General features: G+C 41.0%; 1 protein-coding gene across 7 annotated transcripts in view; it reads left to right on the top strand.

Annotated features, from left to right (window-relative positions):
• Positions 1-24,620, top strand: part of LOC100871677 (phosphatase and actin regulator 2) — a 310,790-nt gene that overhangs the window by 35,854 nt on the left and 250,316 nt on the right. For 5 of the 7 annotated variants that reach the window (XM_086909573.1, XM_086909577.1, XM_086909576.1 and 2 more), the window contains exons 1-2: positions 16,023-16,745; positions 17,570-18,569. The exons of the other annotated variants lie outside the window; for them this stretch is intronic. In XM_086909573.1, coding sequence (XP_086765699.1) covers positions 18,257-18,569 — 313 coding nt within the window. In that variant the 5' untranslated portion in view covers positions 16,023-16,745; positions 17,570-18,256. Of the gene's footprint in view, positions 1-16,022; positions 16,746-17,569; positions 18,570-24,620 lie in introns of those variants that run through there. 7 annotated transcript variants of the gene reach the window in all.

The raw sequence follows: 24,620 nt of genomic DNA, 5'->3' as shown, positions 1-24,620 counted from the left end.
ATTGTCGTAACGATTGTTTCATCGTCATATACATATATATACGTATACATATAAATTCTTAATACGTGGAATAAACGGAAGGTCGGATGATCGAGAAACCATAAAACTGAACCGCCTCGTTAATAGGGTGTTCCGCTTGCCAATGCAAAAATACGTGACGCGCATAAAGGATCGAATAAAAACGGGGAAGCTAGTTATCGCGAAATGTATACAATACTACACAAAGTATCGCATTTGCGAAATTGCTGATGTAAATATCCATTACGCTGTTATCTCGAGAATCGCGATTACGGTGGAAAAATGAAACGATTCAATCTTTGCTTGCTGATCATGTACGAGCGATGCGTGCGTGCACTGTCGGTCGTCTGCGCGTGTATGCGTATCCGAAAATATTTAATTTTCACGTTGTATCCGAAACTGATATTGTCGAGAATATATTTGAATATATATTGGTTTTTTCGAGTAAGAAAATTTTTAGAAAATTTCGTTAATCTTCCATATTCGTATCGATTCGAGATAGATAAAATACAAAAATTGATATTGTTGATACAAATAAGATCGTAAAGCAGGAATTACGGGGCGTGCAAGACAGATAAGGGTTGAGAAGAGACGATGCTTCTCTCGACGACGAGGAGCATTCTCTCGTGCATCGAGTTGGCGGCGACCCACACGCAAAGCATTTGGGTCATCGATTGAACAGATAAGTGGGAGGGATAACGCTTCGTGCAACCTTCAAAAATTCGGAGGAAGACGAATCGTCCGGAGAAATCGCCTCGAATGAATGCCGCGTAATTATCATTCGCGAAAAACTTTTAATAGATCGTAAAACTTTTCAATATGCCACGCTTTCCCTCCCCCCCTCGCGAAACTTTCCACTTATACACTCTTGCTCGATTCTTTTCCTCTTTCTCCTCGAGGCTTCTCCTCGATATCTATTTCTATTTCTGGAAACGAAGATTCGGAATTAAGAATGAATATTTAATAACGAATATTTAATTGTTTCTAGAATCTTTTCTATCAAAAATTTGCTACTTTTTTTATTCAACAGAGAAGTTTTCCGGACATTAAGATTAATTTGACTTTTATATTTCAAAATACTTCTACTAATACGATTCTCGTTTTTGAAAATTTCTCTTTCGAGAATCATCTCTCTTATCTAAAATTCAAGACATTTCACTTTTAATTAATCCGAGATAAAATTCTCGCCTTATCCACGATCATCCACTCACAAGGATCGCGGAAATAGAGATTCAAAAAGGATCACACCGAATCTCCGTTACATCCGCGTAGCGCGAGACTAACTTCCGGCATTTTAAAGGACAAACGTTCTCACGCTTCCGCCAAAATTTCTTCTTCTTAGTCGTCGCCTCGCGCCGACTTTCGTTTTTCACTCGAGGGCGAAGAGATGGCAGCATGTTCCGCGGCGGACACGGCGAGAAGAGAGACGGGCGGGGGCGAGGGTGGAACGATTTTCTTCCTCGTGGAGGGTGACAGTCGTTACGTAACAATGAGGCGCCGCGAGACCATTCCAGACACGTCTCTCTCTTTCTTCCTTTTTTTCTTCTGTGCTCAAATTGTAAATATCAATATCTTGAAATTGTTGGTTGTTATTATTAATTATTAGAAGATTAGAAAAGATCGAAGTTTTATTCTTCTATTTTTCTCTTAACTTTAACATCAAAGAACGACGAACATCGTCGAATTCAAATATCAGATAAATTTTCTTGATTTGGAATTTTTTCAAATTATCTTAACGAGGATTAAAGAATTGCGTTTTATTGGGAGTTTCTTTTGTAATCTGATTCGATTCTAACGTCTTGCGTAAGAGCAGCAAACGTCTCTTGGTGTATATATCGTTTAGCAGACCGGAAGATTTTCCCCCTTCCCTTCCGGCGGATGGGCGCACGCTTGGATGCTTGCTCGTAATGTTGGTTACACGAGGGTGAATTTTAAAGGAAGCGTCTGGAGGCAAGGATGGTGGATATTTCGGGCATGGAAGTAGGTTAAAGTGGGTTAGAGTGTTGTGCAAAGAAACTGTTTTGTTATTCGACGGAGATTGAGTTCGCGGTAAAGTGCCACATTTATATATATATATCGAGGAGAAAAATTCTCTATCTTTTGTCATCGGATCTTTCTCTATTTTCGCCCATTTATTCGAGCAAACGAGATTCATTTCCACAATTTATCGCCTTTATTTTTTTTATACGATCAATATCGATCACAGATTTCTCGAATTTTTAGAATTACGCATTATGAAAATATAATTTTGGCCAAACGAGACCTTTGTTCATCAATTGTTTAATCCGAATCCTGTTCGCGAGAGGAATTTAATTTGCAATTAAATAAGTTCGAAACGAATCCCATTTTTCATTCTATTGTGCCCTGTTGTAAAGCCTCTCAGCTGCCGGTTTCCGGTCGCGTGGCGAATTTCGCATGGAAGAACTTCCGCCCTTTCATCCCGGCGGATGGATTCACCTACGCTTCTCGTATTCGCGCCCGATCGTGAAAGTTTGATCGCGTTACGCGCGTATATTGTCGCTCGCATATTGAACGGGAAATAGGGAGGAAGGTGGTGAAAAATACGGCAAAGTGTTTGCCAAGATTCAGGAGCGGGTTATACAAAGGGGGAGGGGAGGTGTACAAGTATCGCGGCGATGGAAAAGTTGAAAGTCGTCGAAAGGAAAGGAAGGGGCGTGGATGGATTTTTTTTTTTTTTTGCCTCTCTACTTTCCTCCTCTATCATTTCTTTTCTTAAATTATACATTTTTCATGGCGAAATTATTTTTCGCGCCAATGCCAAGAAACGATCCATCTAAATTTTTTTCTAACAATTTTCAAGATCAACGACGAGATACGTCGACAATTCGTTCGACAATTTCTTTCCGCGCGATCTGTAAACGAAGAATACGAGATGTGGCACTTTAAATAATAAGCTTCGTTTCGAACAGGTAAAACGATCCTCGTGCTATTATATTTATACGAAAGGGAGAAAAATACCCTCCACCGTTTTCGATCTCGAGGCATCTTTATTTTTACCAAGTTTCAACGGATCATCATACTTTCCCCCTCCCCCTCCTTGGCTGATAAACGCGCGAGATCGATCTCTAGATATATTTTTAGAGCCTGTCGATATCCGCGGCCAAGGGCGGAATCGTTTATCATTGACATTAGCTGTCAGCCACGGGGTTTATACACGCGCATAATCGAATCTCCCTATATACACACACATATATATATATATCTCATGCCACGGTTAATTACGATATTGCATCGATCTCGCCACCGAAAGAAAATCATCGCCACCGTATCTACGCTTCTATATTAACGTTCGATCTCCGTTTTAAAATCTCCTCTCCCTTTGATCCCCCTGATCCTCCCTCTTTTGAAATTTAAATTTGCCCGCCGATATATCGTACAATCCCCGCCAGGATCATGGTGATCCAATGAAACGCGTTGGAAAATCGGTCAAATAACGATTAAAGAACGGTACTGCGGATAGTTAGTTAAACGTCGATTTTGAAAAAGTTTGAAAAGCAGGGAGGAAGAAGAGGAGATTACGTTCGATGGCCTCGCAATGTGGACGTTGTTGCTGGGTCGGCAATATTTATTTACGAGAGAAGAAAAATTGGTTCTGTCGACGAAACTATTTCAATAACAGGTCGGCTCTCATCCCCGCCGGAAATGGCAGGATTGCCTTCGCCTGTTCCTCTTTATTCTCTATCATTTTTGTTCCCTTGTATTACGACCGGCGAAAGGTGCCTCTCTCTTTTTCCGCAAAAGTTGACGAAAGAAGGGAGGGACGAACGTTGGTTGGTTTGGTTCCGTCGACGAAAATACCGTTCGATCGACGGCTCTCCAGAGATATTTATTTCTAATTCGATCTTTTTTCCCACGAAGAATACAATATTTTATACAACGTATATAATTCTAGAATTCGTTGGACGCTCGTTTCCATGTCTCGGCTCGAGAACCGCGACCGGTTTCACCGTGATGAAAAACAGAGCGTGTAACCACGAGCGTGTCGTCCCCCGCCTAGCCTCTAAGAACCATGAAATTTATTATCGGCCTCCTCGTTGAACCGATTATCGATGCCGATGACTTAAAGCTAGCGCCATTCTCTCCGATTTATCCAATGTTATCGCTCATCGAACGCCGGCATTACCGTGAAATCGCGCGTAAACGATCCTCGCTTTCCATCCACCGATTACGCGCTTGTATTTCGCTCTCCTTTCGAGAGCAACTTCTCTTTCCTTTTCTTTCTCCTCTCTTTCTCCTGCTGCCTTTCTTTCGCGCTAAAATAAGAGCGAGCGAGGAGAAGGGAGGGGCAATTTAAAAAAAGAAAAATCCATCCCTCTGCCGTAAATAGGCTATCGGAATCGCACTCATCATGGCACACCTTCGATAATCGATTTTGCCGCTCGTTGTCGATATCGAACTTTCGTTTGAATTTATCGGGAAATTATCGAGATCGCGAGTCGAAATTCGAGTATTGAAATTCTTTTTGGCATCATCGCGAATATCTTTCCTCTCTAAGACGAGGAATAAAGGTAGATATGGCGGATATTTTCTGCATTTTGATAGTGCAAGAGTGCGAATTATCGAGTACCGGCGTCGAGAGCAAAATTCATTATGATCGGCCATTGAAAGATACTCTTGATTGTATTCGCGTCCCCAGACACGTGCTAAATAAAATCACGCGAGCAAGAAAATCGTTGTTTTCGGGACGAATGGTGCATCCATCATGGGCGCAGGGGTGCAGTTAGGCAACGTTACGGGACGCGACCATTAATTATCCACGAGATTATCCAACGATACGAATATCGATCGTGCAACGTCCTTTCTTCTTACCTACGCACCTCCATACCATACATATCCTCGAAATCGCGTTTTCCTTCGTCTCCTCCTTTCAACTCAGCTGCAAGCGAAACTATTAATTACGGGGCATTTATCGTATATAACGAGGAGGAGGGTGGTGTGTTCGAGGTGGTGTTTGGAAAATGTTTGAAAATTGCTCGCGTTTTCCCCCCTGGTAAGCAAAAACCTTGATCGATCCAAAGTGAGGAGGTGAGGATAATTGGACGTTTTCCAGTTTTTATTTCAATTGAATATTTTTATCGCGCGTGAAAGGGATTGGCGTAGTTCGATGCGTGTACAATTCGATACGGGCAATTCGAAGCATGTACAGTGCTCGATATCGATCCAGGTGATTATCACGCAAAATTTAAACGTACGGAAATAAAAAGAAAATTGCAATATAAAATTATAAAAATACATCTGCTTAGATTCTTCTCTAAACATACATTGTTCGATCGTTCGTTCAAATTTCGAACTTTCGTTTCCAAATTCCATTTTGAAGAATCGCGAAACAAGGTGGTTCGGTAACGGATCGACACGTTGTTAATTGATTAATCCGTTTCGGGGAAGTTGGTTGGTGAATAGACGAGCGGAGAAACGGAATGATTACGGAAGGGGTCGCGTAATATTCCTCCCCAACTCTAGCGGCTTATCTTTTATTATAATCCTCCTGTTCATCCTCCCCCGTATCAGGTTTGATGTTCTCTCGCAACGATGTAATTTATCTCGTTCCGCGGGAACAACCGCGCCGTTTCATTGACATGCAAAGCGAAACCTCGTGCTTTCTTTATTTTAGACCGACCTAGAGTTGCGCGAGTTATTTCAAACCGGTTGCCACATAACGCGCGGTGCCGCGCGCGCTTCTTGTGTCGCATTCCACTCGATCGTTATGCACTCGTAACCTTCTCTATGGTCACTCTGTCGCAATCCAGTTGCACCAGCCAGAGAAATTTCGCGATTACTGTTATACGCAAATTGTCGTCACGCTCTGTTGTCATTCGCTTTTTCCTCCCTCCCTCCCTCCCTCTCTCTTGCGGTTCGTCCATATTTCACGATCATTTTTCTTTTTTTTTTTTTTTTTCCCTCTTTTACGTTTTATTTTTTAATTATGATTTTCTCGATATTCGAATATTCTCTTACATCAACCTCGATCTTTCTTTAAAATTTCATCTAAATCGATTCCTATAACGTCTCTGTCTATCATAATTTTTCTCATCATTCTTCTTTTTTTCTTCGTGATCTCTTTTATCTTTTATCTTTTATTTTTTAATTATGATTTTCTCGATATTCAAGTATTCTCTGCATCAACTTCGATCTTTCTTTAAAATTTTATCTAAATCGATTTCTATAACGTCTCTGTCTATCATAATCTTTCTCATCGTTCTTCTTTTTTTCTTTGTGATCTCTTTTATCTTTTATTTTTTAATTATGATTTCGAAATAACGAAATACTTTCCTCGATATTCGAGTATTCCCTTACATTAACTTCGATCTTTCTTTAAAATTTCATTTAAATCGATTCCTATAACGTCTCTGTCTATCATAATCTTTCTCATCATTCTTCTTTTTTTCTTCGTGATCTCTTTTATCTTTTATCTTTTATTTTTTAATTATGATTTTCTCGATATTCAAGTATTCTCTACATCAATTTCGATCTTTCTTTAAAATTTTATCTAAATCGATTCCTATAACGTCTCTGTCTATCATAATCTTTCTCATCGTTCTTCTTTTTTTCTTTGTGATCTCTTTTATCTTTTATTTTTTAATTATGATTTCGAAATAACGAAATACTTTCCTCGATATTCGAGTATTCCCTTACGTTAACTTCGATCTTTCTTTAAAATTTCATTTAAATCGATTCCTATAACGCCTCTGTGTACCATAATTTCTCTTCACGCCGATAGAGTTCGTCCATATGTTAATTTTCGATGATCATTCTTCTTCATTTTTTTCTCTCTTTTATTTTTTATTTTTTAATTATAATTTCGAAATAACGAAATACTTTTCTCGATATTTCCCTCGAGTATTCCCTTTACATCAACTTTGATCTTTCCATAAAATTTCATCTAAATCGATTCCTATGAACGCCTCCGTCTATCACAATTTCCCTTCACGCCGATAGAACATCTCATCGAGCGTGCTTGATGCTTCCCCCGAAAATCTAGCAGCCAAAGCGTCAAATTTACTTAATCGAACGGATAAGAGGTATATTATAATTAGAATTTTTTAATACGCTCGATCGCTTTGATCTTCGAAGCGAGGATCAATTATAGCTATCGATATAGCTTCCTACGTCTTTTTCCTACGTCTTCTCAACGCCAAGCCGTTACCTTCATCGCGAGAGGAGAAGAAGAAGAAGAGTAAGAGGAGTCGTGGTTGAGGGCTGTGAGCAGGTTCACATTTCGTTCTTTAATTATTCAGGCACGACCTCGCGAAACGGGTATCTCGGCATCGGGAGAAGGTGTATATACGTTCTAATAGAAACTACTCGGCGTTCGTTGCCCCTACGGTCGAGTGATGCCTGGTAAAAACATTCGAGTGCACGTTTCCTGCCTGATATTGCGAATCATTGCGAAACCCCGTGTCCGCGGATCGCTTATAATTTCAACCATCTCACAACCGTTCAATTTGTATTTCATTCGCTCGCAAAAACGACAATCGTTATGGAAATTTGGTGGGTCGCGTGTCTTGTGAAAAAATTTTTGAGAAAAATAAGAGATCGTTGCGTTTCTTTCGACGTTCTCCTGTATGTTGCGATATCCTGTGAAATGTGAGATAAATTTTATTTTTTTCGATCCATCAAAATCGTACATAGAATCGACAAGGAATCGATCTATCTTAATAGAATATCGATAAAATTCCCTTTTTCGAAATTTATGAAAATCGGTAAAAAAGCCGTTTCGAGGAGAAATTTTCAAACGACAGAAAGAAACGTTTACATGTCGATCGAATCGACATTTTTTTTCTTTTTAAGCTACTTTATTTCGTTATCAAGGATGCAACTGCGCTTCTCGATCGCTATCGATTTCATTCGAAATGGAGACAAGAAATGCCATTTCTTACGCTTTTCCTACCGCCATTCCTCGTGAAAAGGAAATGGAGAAATTCAGCTTCGAGGAACTTTTTCCTTTTGTTGGGAAAAAATGGAAAAGGAAAAATAATATTTCGCGTTTAATCGCGCGATAATCGGGAAGGGAAACGGAGGAGAAATTCTCGCGACGGCTTCTCCACCTCAACGCCTCCTCTCGAAACTATCTCGATGGTCGGTGGCGGTTTGGCAAACCGATCCTTTCACGCAATTTACTCGACAGACGGCCGCTTGCTTCCTCGCAAACTTCCAGATTTCCGCGTCAAGACGTTCGCTTTGCATTCGTGTTGTGCTCGCTGGGATTGCGAAGTCCAGGAATATTTCGGTGTTTCGAGGGAAATAAGATCGTCTCTCTCTCTCTCTCTCTCTCTCTATGTCTATCTCTTCGCTGTTAGGAAAATTGTAAAAGGAAATCTCGAGTCTTGTTTCTTTTTTAGATTTTTCGTTCGTGTACCATGATTGGTATGCGTGCAATCTCTCGGATTTGTTGATATTTCTCGACAGAATTCGTTCAAGTAATTCCTACATCTGATCGAATCAAATTGAATTCATCTTCGATGGGGATTCGATAATTGTTTGCGTGTTTATCGAAGGATTAAAGGGAATGGTAGAATTTCTTGTTACTTTGTGTATGAACTTAAAATATTTAAAAAAATTCCTTCGGCTTTTTCCACAACTTTCTTCTCCATCTTCGATTCTTTCTTCGAGAAGAAAAAGTTTAACACGCCTCTTAAAAAGAATCACTTTGATTGCAACCAATTTTACATAACACGACCAGTCACTTTTTTTAATATATATATATAATTATCTTCGAACACGATACTTCAAAATTAAACAACGAACACGAAGAACGTCTGATAGACGAGTATTCTCAAAAAAGTATCACGAGTCGTGTTCGTCCATTGCTCGAGACGTTCGAAAAATCTCGTAGAGATACCGATCGCGAAAGAGCAGAGGCGACCTTGCCCGCGAAACGAAACGCAGTCCAATTTCAATCCCTCGTCGAGCTAACGAACGAATCGAAGTCACCTCGAGACCCAGTGCCCCGATTTCGCCGTTATATTACTCTCGAAGGAGGGACGAGAAGGAATCGCGGAATTCCGAGGGTGGCAGGGCTGTCATTCGAGGAATTTCCTTGCGGCCGTCCTTGCGGCGCGATAGAAAACACAGGCGGCGAACCGATGCCATTCGAGGATCCATTTCCTCGATCCTTTCCCGCGAAAGGGAGCCTGAGAGGTATAAATCGAGAGACAAAAGCGTGTCGACGAAACGGCCGCCTCTCCTCGCTTTCTAATTGCAAACGCTCGCGAGATGAAATTGCTGGAGGATGGCTCTTTCATCGAGGTGTGTTTAGAAGCACGATCGTTTCGATGGGATAATTGGAAGAGGCTGCGATGATGAGTAATTATTCGGTGGATATGGACGGTTGTATAACGATTTCTCGGGGAGAAACGTATTACGATATTGTGCGATATTTGATTTGTGGAAAGTTTCGAAGTGTCCGTTACGGGGACAATTATGGTTATTTTGGAATTTCGAAGGGAAGAGTACGTGAAATGTTTATATTAAGTGTATAAAAATTTTATCGCAAAGATATTGTTAAAATTGCGATTCGATTTGTGAGAAGGATTTGTGAGATGAGATATTTGTATAAATACCTTTTAATTTTATTTCACATCGCCTTTCTTCTGCCAATCGTGTATATAAAGTAATCTTTTATAAAACCATTATAAATCAGAGTAGTTTAATCATAAATCCTCGATCTACAAGACAATGGAATGCGCTTTTAGTCACATCGTTTTGACATCCGTCTGAACAGGACGTTATGATCTTTCTCTCTGGAATGTGTCACAACTTCTCCACGTTATTGAGAATTAAGGGGAACTTAGGGGTGACACCTATTGTAGAAATTTATCATGACATTGATTTATTGCCAAGAGAGATCGGTGAACGCTTCTTGCCACCATGAATACAAACAGATATTACAAACGATCATCGTTAAATTGTTCCAATTGTTATTAACATCTCGTAGGATAATCCTAAGATATAACTATTTTAAAATATCTAAGTCAAGATTCCCTACACCAATTGTATATGTTTATACTTTGATCCATTTCCATGTAATCTTTCGCATACAACGAAATCAAGCATCGTCAAAGCATCGTACAAACGTTACTACGGATATATTTTCTTTCATAGATCAAAAAAAAAAAGAATAAAAATAATCAATTATGATCGTAACACATCTCTCTCTCTCTCTCAAATATCACCTCAATATGATGGATCGCAAAAAGTGTTCGTGTCATCAAAACGTTTACGTTTACGTTGTACGTGAGAAACCTGAAGTCTTTGCGATATTAACATCGTCCCTCGTAATAATCTGTCGAGAGTCTATCAAGAGAGAAAAAGAGAGAGAGAGAGAGTGTGTGTGGCTTTGTTTCTCGAGGACACATCTCCCTCGTAAATCCGCCTTTACGCTTTTTTGCAGGACGAGCTTTTACCCGGTAATCTATCTGAAAAATATGCTTTAAAGAGCTATCAAGGGCACGATCGTGCGTTATCTGCGGAAAAACAGCTTCAGACGATTGCCGAACTCGAAATTTAAAATTCTCTCTTTGATCCTTCGAATCAACGATTCGTTGACGAAATGAAGTTTCGAAAGAGAGAAGAAAACAAAAGAAAAAAAAAAACGAAAATACGCAAAGAAGAAAAGGAAGAATTCAAGTTCAACGAGTTGTTCGTTAACGAAGTTGCGAGAAAGCAGAGGGTAATGAGATTCGAGGGTTTCTTCAGACGAAAGGAGGGAAAGAGGCGCGTTTCTCGTACTTGGAGTAATTTATTCCATTAGGTTAATCCAAAGGGAGATCGCCATTTTCGATTATGAAGTTATCGTCTGCGGTTATCAGACGGTTTCGAATACTTTTATTCCTTGTTAATGTTCCACCGTCTTTCCCTCCTCGAGATTATATACAATTGCGCGGGGTATTGTATCGAGATTACCGGCTCGCTCGTATTGTATCAGCACGATAAAGGGATTAAATTTTTCCCACCCCCTCCTCCCTCATTGTCGTCCCCGAACGAGCGAAAAAGAAGGAAATTTAATTTTCAGATACGAGCTTATTAAATACGCGTGATCCTCTAAATCTTCCATTTTCCGTATGCGTTTTAAATGCTGGTATTTGTCGTGGCTCTGGTCGTTCCGTTTTTAATTGTTGAAATAATTTTGTACGATCCTTTTATAGAGGGAATTTATCCGATTTGTATCAAGATTGTTTACTTCCTGTATCTATCTGAAATATCGATGATATATTATATCGAATAAAACATTTGTAATGTGAATACGAACGTAAGATTAGATGCTGCTTCGCGCTAAAAATTGTTCTCGATAATTATCTAGTTAAATTTTAAAGTAGAAATTTTCACGAATGAGAGGATATTTAGGAATATGAGAAATTCTTCGAAACGAAGAACAGTTCTTTTATACAGAGAGAATTTATCCGATTTTTATTAAAGTGTTACTAATAAAGTATTACATCGAATGAAACATCTGTAACGTGAATAAGATGAACTTCGCGTTGAAAATTGTTCTCGATAATTCTAATCTAGTTACATTTTAAAATTTTCACGTTGGACACGAAGACGAGGCGAGGTGAGAAATATTTAGGAAATTCTGGAAACGAAGAGATCAATTTTAATTGATATAAAATTTCACGAGAAGCTTTACTTTCCTTTTCTTTCTCCCGCGTCCCCGTTAAAGCGGCAAAGTAGGATGAATTTACACGGTAATAAGGAAAGCAATCTCTTCATTACACCGTCCGTTGTTCCCATCCCCCTTAGCTGCCATTAATTTCCTGCCATTATCTCGTCGAACAACGTCTTATCCAGTCGGTTGGCCAACGATCCGACGGACACAGTCACGCAGCCTTTTGTTATCGTTCGATCTCGCGATAACCGTGTTTCAGTTCACCTTGATCGCAGATCCTTATGTCGATACTACGTGCTCATGTTATAATGCGTCTAGATCAATTATATCGGCCCGTTACACAGGCTTTGTAGTTTCACGGTGAACAGTTACGTTTCAATGCACCTTCAACTTTCCAACCAATTTGTTCAAAGGTTATTGTTATACATTTTTGGAATCGACGCTAAATTATGGGGTACGAATTTTGTAAGCGGTTTAAAGTTTATCAGATATTTATCGGGGAGGGGGGGAAAAAAAAATAATAGCGTGGACGTTCAATTTTTAGCTTGTTTGAATAAAAATCGTAAATCAGATTTAATGAGTGAAATCTTTGAAACGAAGTACCTTTTTTAATAGGTGATAAACGTAATTTCCTGAAATTCCGTAGATATAAATCTTCTACAAGGCATTAAAATTAAAATTGTATAATTTAAAAGTTATGTTTATGCGCTTACGTTAAACTACATAACGATTATTAAATTTTCAAATTGAAATAAGAGAAATACGAGTTGAACATAATTTTTTTCTCACATTAGCAAACAAAGATTTAATTATAGAATCTCGGAATAGAAATGCTTAGAAAGAAATTTGCAGGAATGAAAAAGTGAAACCTGATAACTTTATAATTCTTATGGCATAATAAATTATTCTTAAAATATATTTTATAAATTATATATGTAATTGAATGTAACGAGAAATTGAAATCTTATATGTATTAGCACTGGTTGGTCGTGGCGCTAGGTTCTCGCTTCTTCGCTTTCTCGTGTGCAGTGCCTATTGCGGCGTACACCGAGAAGGATGGGTGACCGACCATATCTCTCCACTACTATATACTACTCTCTCTCCTATCTTCCTCGTTTACGAACTTAAAATTTCCTCTCTGTTTTTGTGTTTTTCTTTAAATCCTTTTCTCTCATTTCTCTTGTATATACGTAGTAAAATTATTATAAATTCTATCATCTCGAGTTTGGTTTTAATATATTTATCATACCCTTTGTTTATACACACACCACTTTTTCTACGTTCCAAGAAATAAGTGGTTCAACGCAAAGGGATATCAATGGCACCATCCACTTGGTATTCGATCTCTCTAGAATTTACCAATCTAAGAGTGCCGTACATTTTTTTTTTTTTTTTTCATTGCAAAAATCAATTCCTTTCGAAAGATATTCAAAACTTCACGTTCAATGAAATTTGTAATATTTAATTTGTATCGCAACCCACCATTTTCGTAAAATTTTTTAGTCCAATTTTTTCTCATAATTATCGTCACACACGATGTATAGAACGTCAGATCGTCACATATTCCACTTACGATTAACAGCTGGCTATAAATAACCGATGATGGAGAGCGTCGGAGTTCGCGTGTCACTGGATACGCGTGATGCACACGACGCGTCGCATCGAAACGTAGCGGAATGGGAATGCAGAGTCGGTCAGAGTTACGTCTGTGGCGCGCACGATCGTCGAACAAATTCCAATGTGTCATTCTGGCCGGTGCACAACAACGCGTGGAAGGTGTTCGCACACGAGCCGTGGGGAGCGTTGTTTCTCGAATGCGATTCACGGAAAACGATTTTTCCCTCGCCATTTGCGGAAAATTTATTCGCGTTTCGCTCGGCCGCTTGCTTTCGGTTATTACGTTGCATTTAGGAAGCCACGAGCTACGAAACGCAAGTTCAACGCTAGCTGGCCGCTGGCGGCCGCTTGCGGTTTATCGTAGATGCGCCGTCACTTTGCCTTAATTATACGTCTCCGCCTCTTAATTGTGAATTGTCTGGTAATTCGAGGATCCTCGTTCCTTATTGCAATTAATAATACTGTTAAGTGGGCGGCATTCGACCAACGGCCGAGAACTGTTCCTGGAATCGTTCGTAACATACTGAATAATTATAGATCCGCCAGTGAGAACAGGCTTCGTACCAATTCGAGAACGAAAGTATATTCATCCACACAACGTCTGTAATAAAATTCACCTTTTTTTGGCGATTGATTTTTAATCAATACGTATATCGATCGTATATCTTTATCTTTTATCTTCTTATTTCGTAAATGAGTTAAATTTGTTTTCGTAGTTACGACTAGTGTTCGTTTTGATAATTCTCTGATAAGAGGAATTATCGAAATAACGATATCGATGATCGGCGCGAATGTCAATTCATCGATCGTCATTTTATAATAGAACAACCTTAACCTTCAAGTTTGATACAACTAATACACGTTTTAATTTAATTTATGTCTAATTATATCATCAAACTTTGACTGACTCTTACACGCTGGTGAAATTATATATATATATAATAATAATGTCTAAATAAGAAACTCAGCCTCCTGCCTCTTCTCAACGGATTGACCTTAATTCGCATCGATCGGATGGATCGGCTCAGGTCTATACCTGACTTCAATATTACCGACTGACCGATCAACGGAAGTGGTTACTTTGACCATTGAACTGAGTCGTAACGCAGCCTTTCCGCGACTTACTCGAGATTACGAGGCGCATATATGTGAATATATGCACGTCGGTGAAGAGGGTTTAAAACAGTTGTCCGTACGTTTATACGGGCACAATTACGCCCGTGTCGAGGCCACATTTGGCGAGAGGAACGAACGGCTGGAGAACAGGCGAGGGACACTGGGCGAGTGCCAATAATCGCATCTCTTGGCCGTAGTTTCGACTATACAGGGTGATTCTCTCGACTGGCCTGTCGACTCGAAAGCAACGTCGAATACCTCGGCGATCGGTTCACGTTACAGTTTGTAACATCTGCGAAACACGAATACAACCTAATTTGTTATCGATTCAATGGGTGACGAAGCAAGCAATGTAAATCTTTTCGCATCGATAGATAATTGTGTATTAATACTGCAGCGATAATTCTTTCGAGTCCGCTGAATCATCCTGTAGTTTGAGCTCGGTTAAGCCGCGATCGAGCGTAAAAGATGAGCGGTGGTGTTTAGCAAACCGTTCTATTTTCCGAATTAAATTCGAATTTCACCCGTGGCAGCCGTTCCGTCGCACGGAGGGCGGGGATTTCTCTCGAAACGTGCCAACAGCTGGCCCCTTTGTTTCCCCGACGATTTGCACGCGAGCAGAGAAAAGAAATTCGCTTAACCATATACCGTGGAGAGGGTTGTGCGTTTCTCATATTTCAGTCTTCCGTTGTGACAGCGGCTAGACTGGGCCGAAACGACGGTAGATTCGCGAGTCGGTTTAAATTAGGGAGTCTAGACGCCTCGGAAATACCACGTGGACCGCGTCATGCTACATCCACCGACTTCCAATTCGAACGTTCGCGCCTCCGTCGATTGTATCTGTGTTTTCGATCTAACCGGTGTAAAAATTTTCCTCTACTCGTTTAAGTTTTTAGTTTCGTTTCTTGTTTCTCCGTCTGTTTGCCGAAGAATGGGGAATTTTAATATTCTCGAAAGTTTAAAGTTAAAGGAAGGTTGAGCGTAGCGAAAACTTTTTGCCATCAGTTTATCCCGCGTTGGATTAAAACTGGGAACCGGGACGTCGTTGTTTCTCTAATTATTTGCAGGGACTCTTAATTAATCCTTGCATCGAAATTCCATTAACAACTGGAATAACTGGATGCGTCTAAATAAATCTCCAGCTTTTAAGATCGCGTGAAAATGAATTTGATTTCGCCGGAAGTTTGTAAAGAAAAGTTTGTAAATAAAGAAGTGTAATCTAGATGCAATCTGTTTAATGAAGTTTTCAACTGATTTTTATTTCCTATAATAAATTTTCTAAATCATTTCATAAAATGTTCGAGTTATAAAGTTCGCCTTCCTACTACTATACTATACCTATTATAAAATCTAAAAGGTATAATTAAATACCCGTAATTATTTTATTTTACCCATTTTATTTCACGCCTAATAGTTTGCAACCAGGAAGTTGATAAAATAAATTAAATCGAATATTCCTGTAGCGGAGGAACAATTTATTCCACCCTACCATGGTTGTGCAACCATGGACCATCCTGTTGCAACAGCCGGTTCGAGGCCCTTCGTAAATTCATTAATGAAAAATTACGACGAAGGCAGTATAGTAGCTTCACTTTCCCCCATTCTCGACTGGCGCAGCGTTGTCTCGTGGTCGGTGATACCTATCGGCGTCGTGTGGCGGCGCCATGATCGCATGGCCGCCCTCAGTGTTCGCGAGCCTCGCTCGGTGTGTGTTTCGTGGCGCGGTTGTCGTCGTCGTTGTTGCCCGTTCATCTGGTCTCCGTTTGTTTTTACATGTTACATCGGTGCAGTGGTAATTAATTCCGTCGCGAATCCGTCCCCACGCGAATCAACCAATCTCTCGTGTATACCGCGTCCTCGCGAATTCGTCTGTTTTTCACGAACATCTCAACGCGAGACGTTTCTCGCGTTTGTGTCTCTCTCTCTTGTGCGCGACAGCGAGAGAGCGTGTGTGTCAACTTTCGTGTGCGTACTTCCCCGTCGACGTCGATGTCGCCGTTATTTTCCTCGTCGTCGTAGTCGTGATCGTGCTCGTCGTCCTTGTCGTCGTCTTCTCTCGTGCTAAGTCCGCAGTTCGTGGCATCGTGCCTCTCCACAATTGTGCCTGCATCGCTCTGTCTCTCTTCTACGTGCCTCTGTGCGTACGCGCGTAGTATGTGCTTCTGTGTTTATAATAGTTGCGTCCTTTCTCTCCGTCTCGCTCTCCTCTCACCTGCAGCTAGAAGGCACACAGGTGTCCCGTGAAGGAGTGGCGACGCCTGCCGTGAATCGTCACCGCTGTGATATTACGTCGAGAGGAGCTCTCGTGACTCCTCCATCGAATCCTGCCATCCGAAAACAGCCATCCACACTGCCCTGGAATTGTCAAGTACGTGTGTCCTACGCCACGTCGAAATATGTGTGCTCTGTGTTGCGTCCACGAAATAATACGTCTCTACCGGCTCCACTTTTGACCACCATGCTGCGCGCTGACATTATACTCCGTTTCACCGATAAAACCGAATGCTTTCTGCGTGCGCTGTAACCCGTTCCGTATGTATGATTACGTTTGGCAGTCGATATACGTGCCGGATGTTTGAGGTTACTCGTGTAAGCCGGCTTCGTGTGCCTCGAGCTTCGTATATAACGTATATATACTAGCCTCGTTTATTGTATTTTACGTAACCATGAATGTCGTTTTGTTTGCACCATAATCGTAAGATATTTTTCTTCCGCGCCAATACTGTCGTATCTCGACCTTCGGTGTCTCGCCGCGTTTTTAAATGGGATGGGAAGTTAGGTTAGGTCGCTCCGTTCCGAGAAACGTTATTTCAACGCGTAAGATAATCTCTCTTTCTTCACGACCAAAATATATTTTCGCATGGAATATATTCATCCGTATATCGTGCATTTATATGTGCAAATTGACACGTCTATCGATTGTCAATTTATTAACGCAATCATCGCAATCGATCTTAATATAAAACTCGAAAGTCACGATCGAAATATCGTATCGATTCTATCCTCGTTTACCAAATAGTCGATAATCGAAATCGGAAGAGAGATCGGTGGACCGCGATGAGACATTTCGTTGGACGATAGCACGCAACAATCGTTCGTGTGGCCTCACCCGAACGATACAATGCACGCCATTCATGACAGCCAGTGCCATTAGCGAGAGAGTTAACGTTTTACCCCGTTCCTATTGCGCAGGACAATTTCGTGGAGCGTCGACCGAGCCACAGAGTGTCTCGTGGCCATCGCGAGAGGGAGAGAGAAAAAAAAAGCGCGGAAGGCTCGCGTTCGCTTCCTTCCGTTATAAATAAAGACGATCGAGCCGACTTTCAACAGTCATCCTCTTCGTGCCGGCCATTTTTCATACACAGAGTGCCATATAATCGTCCAAAACGTTTAATAAGAAAATTTTTTGCCAAATCATCGACACCATTGAAATTTTCAAACGATCAAGTGATAAGGAAATCCTGCCATCTTGAGTATCTGTTATACCTTTTTTATCTAGCAATAATTAAGGGGAAAGGAGGAAATTTTTTTACAAAAAGTGCAAGTGACAATCAAATAATATTTCTATCGTTATCTATCTATCGAAGTCCACTGAAATCGTGTAAAATCAACGAATAATCGGGCGCAGCGAGCACGGTAGCCGCTGCCAGAAGCGCACAGTGGATCCCATAAATTTTCCTCGGCGATCGTGAACGCACTAAACGCCGAGCCGTGGAGCTGCCTCGAAGTAACAAGCGACGCGAGCCGACCTCTCGACCGGGCAGTCGTCAGGATGTTTCAACTGGCCAGCAGCCGGTAGCTTCGTTGCCGGGCCTGGTTGCGATCCTCAGTCCTTGGAGGCGGAAAAAGCGGGGCCGTTTCAAGGATCGGCCCTCGACGATGTCCATACGCGTGAGCGGCGTCTATTTGGTGCCAAGCCCGGCGGCCAACAACGAGCCGGCCAATGAAAAACCGAGTAACCTGTCGGTGGAGAACAATCTTCACCAACAGCATCATCATCATCATCATCATCACGCGGCGAAGACCGTGACGATCGTCGCCGGACCACAGAGGAGCAACAGCCTGGATTATTTAAATTTCGAGGAAAAAAGGCAGATCATCGCGTCGTCGTTATCGTTGAGCGATTTTTTGGCTCATGGACCGGCAGCTGCTGCCGCCGCTGCGAAAGAGGTCGCTGCCAACACCGTTATTGGTGAGTTTTGCAACAATTTTGCTAGTTCAAAATGGCGGGAACAATTTGAATTAGAGAAACTTTTTTGACTTTGCGTCCGACACTTACTCCAAGGCTAAATAAGATAGGCGAAGAGTTATTAGGAATTTAGTAGAAACGCTAGTTGCCATATATGTTTAGAGCAATAAAGTAGATATTATCTACACTATTCGAAATTACGCAAGTATCATCTGTATATACATCTCGCTAGCAAATCTTTCGGTGAATCGATATCTCGAAATACAATTTGCTGGAAATTTCAAATTTTTCTTCAAAATAGGAAATCGATTGGCAGGTAGAATTTCTCGAAGCCACATTGTCCTATCTATTCGTTCCATTAGCTCGTTCAATCGGTCATTACCCGGATACCCACTTTTCAAGACCCCCAACAAAGGAACAATAGCCGGCACCCGGGGTGCTCCTAAGTTCTGCCTAGCCTTCTACCTGCCCACCCGCTCTCGAGTATCTCTCGATCGCGATCAGGTGACTCGATCGCCACGATTCCCCGCCTCGTACTTTCGATTACACCGCGGCGACGATCGTCCTCCATTGTCGTCGCGCATCGTGGCCCTCGTGAACGAGGCTTTTTATCGGGGAAGGCAGCGCAGCTGCACGCGATTACCGTTCTCCACGTGAATCGTGGAACTCCACGCGAACGAGCATACTACTCTCGTAGTAGTAGAATTACAGAGGCGGGGGAAAAAAGTAGGAGGAAAGAAGAATGGCGAGGAAAAAAGGGCCGAAGGAAAGGAAAGGATCGATTATACGTATAGTACGATACAGAGGGATGATTATAAATTATTAATCATTCGTAGACAGGAGAATCGAGAATCTTCTATCCGAGCTTAATTTCATTGTATATCGAGAAGATGTTTTTTTGTTCTTTATTATTTCAAATCTGTCAAAAATTGTTAAAAATCTTCGAACAAGTTAATTTTTTTCCACTAACTATATTCGCGTATAATTTCCTTTTTTTAAAAAAAGAGGACGTCGTTTCAGTCGAACCATACTTTTATATTCAAAATTCTTCTCGATTACTTTCTTATTCCTTCACTTTTACTCGCCCCTCTTCGCTCAACTCTTTCAATCCTCGAAACACGAATTACTTCGACTGCCTATTAATTTTACAACCTCATCGTACCGGCGGCGCCTATATTATCCAAGCCGAAGAGTGGAAGAGAGACAGAACTCGAGTTCCACGGCCTGTAAACAAACCCCGCGTTCTTTCCTCCGTGACTACCTACACGGTGCTTTTCTCCCCTTTTTTTTTCTTCTTCTTCTTTCTCTCTCTCTTTTTTCGTGTCCTCTTCCGGGATAGTTCTTCCACAGCTATCTGGTCGGATCGTCGGTCGTTGCTCGAGGAAGGGACAAAGGTAGGCGGGGACAGGGAGAGAAAGAGAGGAAAGCGTAGGGTTGGTGGGCCTCACGTTCTCCCTCTCTTTCCTTTTTTTTTTAACGCTCGCGCGAAGGGAGCTTTGTTATCGCGCTCCCACGAAAAGCCTTCTCCATTGTCGTGGCCGCCTTTTTGTTTCAGCGCCCGCGGCCCTGATAGATCGTTAGCCCTCTCTTCCTTGTCTTCTGATCGCTCGTGGTTGCTTAAGCCTTTGTCTCCACTCGCCTGGAGAATTAGTATTCTTCCGTTGGATGCGTGCAGAATGTCACCGGTTTATTGAATTGTTTTAGATTTACCGACTCACTTCGTCTCTCTCTCTCTCTCTTTTTTTTGATCGAGATTGTAGACAGAGTAATGGAGAAACGCGTTGGTTTTATGCTTTTTTTTCTTTGCTGGGTTTTTTTTACAGAGGCGAAATTATTTTTTGTATGACGAACGAATTATACGCTTGCTTTTTCTTTTGATATCGATCGTAGATTGGTTTTTTAGGTTTGTATATAGGTAATTTGATTGTTTTTCTTTTTTACCAATACTCGTTTGATTATTCGCTTCTCTCCATTGCGGGCGTTATACACTTTGGATTAAGATATGTACAGATACGCGGCGGGAAAATAAAGATAGACCGAACGACGACAGAGATAACGAGGGGGAATATTAGCGGGAGAGATCTCATTACTTAATATAATAACTCTCTGTTAGGATCGGTACGGTAATTTAAAGATAAACCGATCGCGACATTTTCTACGCTCAGACAGAACTTCTCAAGGATATTTCTAACAAACGAGGCATCCCTTAAACGATCATCATCGAAAAGTGAATTACTTTTCTCGCCAACGAACATCTTTCGAATTTATTTATTCGAAAAATACGAGTATTAGAAGCTTCCGCTCTAATTCCCAGGAACACTGCTGGTGTGGAGGAGTGGTGGGTAGTTTCGAACAAGTAATCCCCTGTTCGAGCCCGCTCTCAAATTTTCTCGGCCGGGGAATATTGATCAGGAATCTTGTTATCCGCCTTCCGCTACGTGTGACCACTTTTCATGTTACTATTTGATCATGCAACACGTGTTACTTGGAAAGTAACCAGCCCCAGCGCGGCTGTGGATCGTGTTCGAGGCACGTATATTATACGGCGGTGCGTTGTTGCAGGAACGCGTAAATCTAAGCGGTTTACTTGCACGTGCATCGTGGACGCGCACAGAGCAATTTGCATGCGGAACGGCCACGGATTTTAATACGTTCCTCCTCGGTGTCTTCCTCGCGACTGAGCCCCCTTTTATATCCGACCGTGACTCGTGTCCGCCGTACGCGTGTTTCCAAACGTCGAAAATATACGCGGCTTTGTTTGAATTTCGAACGAAAGGGCAATTCATTAATTCTGCCCGTATTGAATTTCCTTCGAATAACGCGTTGAATGTCTACGCGCAAGGATTAGGATATTGCCAAGGATATTGGAATGCTCTCTTAATGCGCGTGTAATTGCATTCGCTCGTGTTTCGCGTTCGTGAAATTGTGAATCGTTCGAATCATTGCTGTGCACTTTTCGAATAAAATAGAGTTTATCGATTCTCACGTTTCTATTATCGATAGTTTAAGCAATACAGTAGCAGTAGAGAGATGTAAAACTTTCATTAGGGGGAGACAATGAGGCGCCTCGATCCACTCGCCAAGATCTCTGTCCTATTTTTCTCGCACAAAGTTTCTTGCGTTTCTTGCAATTCCTTCTCTCGAAAAAATAGAGGACGAAAACAAGGAGTTATATTATATATTTTGAACGCGTGCTATTCGCCATACGATACGGATTAAAGGGAAAAGATATTGTATTTCTAAAACTGGCTAAAGTTAATCAAAAATCGCGATATATATGAAAACCGCAAACATCATACTTGGATCGACAAGGTGTGTGGATGATCGATAGCCGCAACAACAGTCGCTCTCGACTTCCACCGCTGAACAGGAAACGTTAACCTTTCGTACATCCGTGTTTGCGCATTCATTAGCGCGGATAATCGATGGTCGGCGATCGACTCGCGCGATATCGACTTCATCGATATTTCGGGCTATCCGTTCGCAGTGTGCCGTGGTTATTTCCTCTCTGGGAATTGCTCTTCCGTCGTGGCCAATCAATTTCATCCGAGTCTCTTTCCACGAACAGACGACGATCTCCCCCCTTTTTCCATCTTCTATTTTTTCTATAAGAAAATACGAAGATCGACCTGCCTTTAAGCCAGTCAGATACCATTCGTTGTTATCCATTTAGACTTAGATCCAGAATTGAGGTTTTTTTTTTTTCTTATGGAAAATTTAAATTGGATTGGACCATCATAGAAGGTACCGAAATTTATTTTGCAGGTAATTTTCGCGCGCATCTGTTGCATAATTCTCGGCTTAACCACGGTTAAGTGCTAATGACGAATCGCGTATTAGGCGCGCGATGGATGATTGATCGTCGGCCTAAGGGAGAGGGAATGATTAAACGGCAACGCTGCGAAGGCGTGTCTTACATTACGAGCCAAGCTCTCTCCCTTTCTTCGATCTTTCTTCACTTTGTCACAATGAAAAAATTCCAAGGGATGCGAAAGAAAGAATGATAAGAAAATAAGATAGTTGATAGATCTTTTCTATCGTGAAAATTTTAGAAAGTTTTAAAATTTTAGAATCTTAGAACAATCGTGTTGCGCATAACGATATTTAGAAGAATTAGATATGAAATTCGCGTAAGTTGATCCAACCCAAGCGGAATGGATTTCAAGAAATTTAGATTAAGAAAATTTGGGTCTCTACGAGACGTGACTTCGAGTTGCACGATGAATTTAAATACGAAAGTTTAAGTTTCTGGGATAAAATAACAGTTTCCAGATTATGATTATAGCTGTGCCGATAGATGTATAAGAGAATGGAATAATACAGGTAACGATTCTTCGAGAATAATGTATGTTAAGCGAGTTGTTCAAATCTTTGTTGTAGCAAGATAAAAGAGATTATCGAGTTTACGCCAAGTTTTCTTGTTATCTCTCGTAGTTGTGGATTCCTAGAATTATTTGCTTTATTTGAAGCTTGTTAGACAATCTATAAAAACCGCTAAAAACTTGAAATTGAAAAACAATCGTGTGCTAATTTGTTGTTGTTAGAATCGTGAATCATTCTGGTGATATGTAATTTCAAACAATTGATAATTCTATTTAAACGCCGATTGATTGATTCGTGTTTGTAAAATTGTTTGAACTTATATTCAGTTATATTGACAGGCTGTTGGTGAAATTAATTTATTTTTCTATTATATTTTTATTAAATTCATTTCTCTTATTTACGATATGATATTCGTTTTATCGAAACCGCTTTAACTCTTAAATATATATTACATCTTTCTAGTGATTATTTATCTACGTCAATACGAAAATCGCATATCATATGAAATTCGGTATTTTCCAAATACCTATAATTTTCACACGTACTCTTCTCTTCATCTCTCTAATAATTCTCCTCTAATTGTCTCAATATTAATATCCAATGTACTAAAATCAGAATTCTCGTGCCAGACTCAAAATTTTCGATTATCTACAATTTTCACGATCCTTCTTATCTCTTTCCTACTAATTTTCTATCCTAACACATCCTACGTCAGTATCCAACTAAATCATTTATTCAAAGTACAATCAAAGTACCTGAAATCGGATATTTTCAAAGAATTCATTCAGAATTCTAAATCGAACTCGAAACACTCCTCTCTCAAATTTTCTCTTCCCCCCTCCCTCCTGCCCAGCCCAATTCTCCATCTCCAAACGACACAGATCCACGACACGACGCGTCGTCCGTCCTCCCTCTGCGTTCTCCCTCGCGCTGTGCAACAGCGTTCCAACATTCCTCCTGGCTTAAAACGATGACGCAGGCGGGGTCCGGGCAGTTAGGTCAGCGTTGGAGGCATAATTGCGCAATGTTTAATAGTAAACTGCAGGAAACGATAAAACGCGCGACGCCAGTAGGAGTAATGGGTGCAGAATGCAGACGTAACGTGGCAACGCCGCGCGGAAATCATTCATTGAGCCGGAGAGCCGGCGCACAGCTCGTCGTTGGATGCTCCCGGTCCGCTTGGACTGCTCTCGATAACGCAACGTGCACGGTCTTTGGCTCGAGGGGGACGGTGGGAGGGAGAGGACGGTGTAATTCGACGTCTGCGATGCTTCTTCGGGTCCTCGAGCCGCGATCTCCAGTCCCACACTTTAATGAGATCCGTCCGCCGTTTCGTAGACGCCCGTTCTTCGATCGTTCTCGCTCGATGGGATATAACGAATTTGAGATTAACAACGTCGAGAAGGGATATTGTTTTTCCACGAAAATTTATGTATCGATGTCGAGCTTTTTATCGAAAGGTCTTTCACGAGGAAGAAGATTTGGAAAAGTAAGAAATAGGAGGGATTTGTATTAAAAGGGAAAGTAAGCAGCGAGGAAGTAAGAATTCTTTCTTACTGGAAAATTTGGAAAATTTTTATTAGGGAATTTAGAGTAAGCGAAATATTGGAGGATATCGTGGAATTTATCATGAAATTTATAAAAATATTATTCAGAAAGAATATCTATTTCCGAATTCTGAAAGGTATATGGCGGAATTTCACTTCGTTTATGAAACTTTTAATAATTTTC

Source organism: Apis florea, unplaced genomic scaffold, assembly GCF_048593485.1.
Source record: "Apis florea isolate Af1SG1 unplaced genomic scaffold, ASM4859348v1 contig_3158_pilon, whole genome shotgun sequence".
NCBI classification, from domain to species: Eukaryota; Metazoa; Arthropoda; class Insecta; order Hymenoptera; family Apidae; genus Apis; species Apis florea.
Note: the sequence above shows the minus strand (reverse complement) of the source record. Positions and strands in the feature narration are given on the sequence as shown.